This window comes from Chanos chanos, chromosome 7 (assembly GCF_902362185.1).
Source record: "Chanos chanos chromosome 7, fChaCha1.1, whole genome shotgun sequence".
Taxonomy (NCBI): domain Eukaryota; kingdom Metazoa; phylum Chordata; class Actinopteri; order Gonorynchiformes; family Chanidae; genus Chanos; species Chanos chanos.
This window is the reverse complement of record NC_044501.1, coordinates 36,380,490-36,382,989: the sequence shown is the minus strand read 5'-3', so window position 1 is coordinate 36,382,989 and position 2,500 is coordinate 36,380,490. Positions and strand designations below refer to the sequence as shown.

The following is a 2,500-nucleotide window of genomic DNA, read 5'->3' as shown; positions in this document are numbered from 1 at the left end:
GCCCCGTGTGTGGGTTTTTTTTTTTTCTATCATAGATCTTTATTAAAAGAAGAAAACACAAGCACAAAAGCACATGCTTTACAGAGAAACGCCTATCTCAGTCACCCGATGTGTGTTCGTGTGTGTATGTGTGTGTGTGCGTGTGCGTGTGCGTGTGCGTGTGCGTGTGCATGTGCGTGTGTGTGTGTGTAGATGTGTGTGTGTGTGTGTGTGTGTGTGTGTATGTAGATGTAGATGTCTCTGTGTAGATTAATGTTGTATTTGTACTGTATGAAGCTGAATTGTATTTGACACATTATCAGTCTCCTGCCAATCAACACACGAAGGAACACAACGGCAGGCAAGTTTCCAAACAACATGAAGTAAACACGCGTTCCCATACAGGTGCACTTTCACACAAGGCAAAGGACTGCCATGGGCAAAAGAACTCTCTCTTATTCTCAGTGCCTACATGAATCTAAAACAAACAAAGAAACAAAGAAAAACAAACAAACAAACAAAAACAAATTAAAAAGGCACCTCTTACGACATAAAACAAGTCTTTCTGTACTTTGTGCGTGCCTAAGTGCATGTGTGTGTAGGATGACCGTACGTACAAATACACAAAGCACAGTCCTGTTGTTAAGCAGCATTTAGGTAGTCTTGACTCTCTCAAACATATGTTTCTAAAAAAAAAAAAAGTTCCATAATTCATAGGCTTCTAACCGCACCTGTGGAACGAGCCTAGGGCTCTCTGAGTAGTGATTCCATTGCACGTAGAGAGAGCGTGTAAACGTCACATGGCAAAAGTACGGTCGGTAATCACATTACCAGTTGTCATGATGGGAAGAAAAATCTACGCGCTGAAGCTGTCCAGTCAGGTCGTGCGAGCTGGAAACAGCAGGAGAGGCTCTCAATGCGTTGGTTAGCCAGCTTCTTTCAGCAGCGTAATAGAAATCATAATTATAAATGGTTTTGAACATTTAAGAATCTAGGTTATTATCCTGTCTGTGTATAGTTCAGCAAAAATGAAAACACTGTATACAAATGACCGTGAGGCGTGGAGCTGTGGAGCATCTGTGCCCGAGCGATCCGATACCGGTATTAGGCAAATGGGCCTCGTTGGAAATGACGTCCGAGGACAGCGGAGTCTCGGCAGGGGGAGGTTTGGCCATTAAGAAACACTCGCTCCCCTAGGAGGTTGCCCTAAATGACCGCGTTCTGCCCGGATCAAACGATGTGAACTTTCGGGCTAAAACGAGTCGACTTTTCACACCCCCCGAGGTGATGATTTCCTGCTCAATGATGATTAAACGACGGTGTGTTGACGCACAGCAAAGAATAATTGGGTTTGCGTCTGTGTTCTAACTACCCTTACTGAAAATGCTGACAAGCCTCCTTGTATTGTGACCAGTCGCAATCAAAATTCAATGTGAGATGACATCGGTGATTCGCTTGACACCAATAAAGAAAACAAAAAGAAAACTATGGAGACACCATCAAATATGCTCCCCTATAACTCAGACCGGGCAGCAGTTGGTGATACAGAGCCCCGGGTAAGTAGTTACATGTGTCTGTCAGTGGCCTGAGGGAGCTGGTTTTAAATGCATTTTACATGTACTGGACTCTACATATTGCTGTAGATTGTGCTGTGGATGGTTTGTTTTAAACGGTTTTCCATGCAGGCTTCGCCGGATATTTCTTCTCCCGTGTGAAACGTTACTGACTCAGGAGCCCATGAAAGGATCGCTGGGGGTGGCATTAAAGCTGGCATCAGCGAAGATGGCCAACGTGCCAACCGTGGTGAAGATCACAAAGATCCAGAGGAACAGTCGGTCCACCACCATAGCGACGTATTGCCAGTCTTCTTTCAGCTGAGCGAGACATGATGAGAGAAAGAGAAAGAGAAAGAGAAAGAGAAAGAGAAGGAGAAAGAGAAAGAGAAAGAGAAAGAAAGAAAGAACGAGAAACAGAAAGAGAAAGAAAGAGAAAGAGAAAGAGAAAGAGAAAGAGAGAAGTGAAAAGAGTACAAAAAGAGGAAAAGGGCACAAGAAAGAATGTGAAAATGAAATAACGAAAACAAAGGAACTACAAATAATACTGTGAGAAAAGGTCAGAGGAGAAAAGAAAAAGATTTACAGAGAAGATAAGCGAATGAAACTTGAAAACATGAAAAAAGTTTTTGTTTTTTTTTATCTGAACAAAATGCCAATTCTCAGGTTTTCAGGACCACTGCAGTCTCAGACTTTCTTCATCAAAGAGATGATTTATCCAAATTGGATCCTTATGCAAACAATTCTCTCCTCTGAAATAGCTTTGGAGTGAATAGAAATATGTCTCTCAGATTAGCTGTATCTGTATTCCAAAGATGGTTTTCAGCGTGTCTCTTTGACAAAATAATTCAAACGTGACAGTACTATGAACTAACTAAAAGAAAATACCGGCCATCATAGGCCTTTGCCTAAAATATCAAGCCCGCGTCCTCAGCTGGCCTCAAGTCGGCTTGTTGGCTTCAGACACA

At 42.6% G+C, this 2,500-nt stretch overlaps 2 protein-coding genes across 2 annotated transcripts in view; both read right to left on the bottom strand.

Annotated features, from left to right (window-relative positions):
* Positions 1-1,154, bottom strand: part of chrnb1l (cholinergic receptor, nicotinic, beta 1 (muscle) like) — a 15,388-nt gene extending 14,234 nt beyond the window's left edge. Inside the window, exon 1 of the mRNA XM_030779258.1 lies at positions 1,079-1,154. Coding sequence (XP_030635118.1) covers positions 1,079-1,154 — 76 coding nt within the window. The remainder of the gene's footprint in view (positions 1-1,078) is intronic.
* A 552-nt stretch (positions 1,155-1,706) lies between these two features.
* Positions 1,707-2,500, bottom strand: part of chrnb1 (cholinergic receptor, nicotinic, beta 1 (muscle)) — a 15,876-nt gene continuing 15,082 nt past the window's right edge. The window contains exon 11 of the mRNA XM_030780543.1: positions 1,707-1,853. Within this exon, the coding sequence (XP_030636403.1) occupies positions 1,707-1,853 (147 nt within the window). The remainder of the gene's footprint in view (positions 1,854-2,500) is intronic.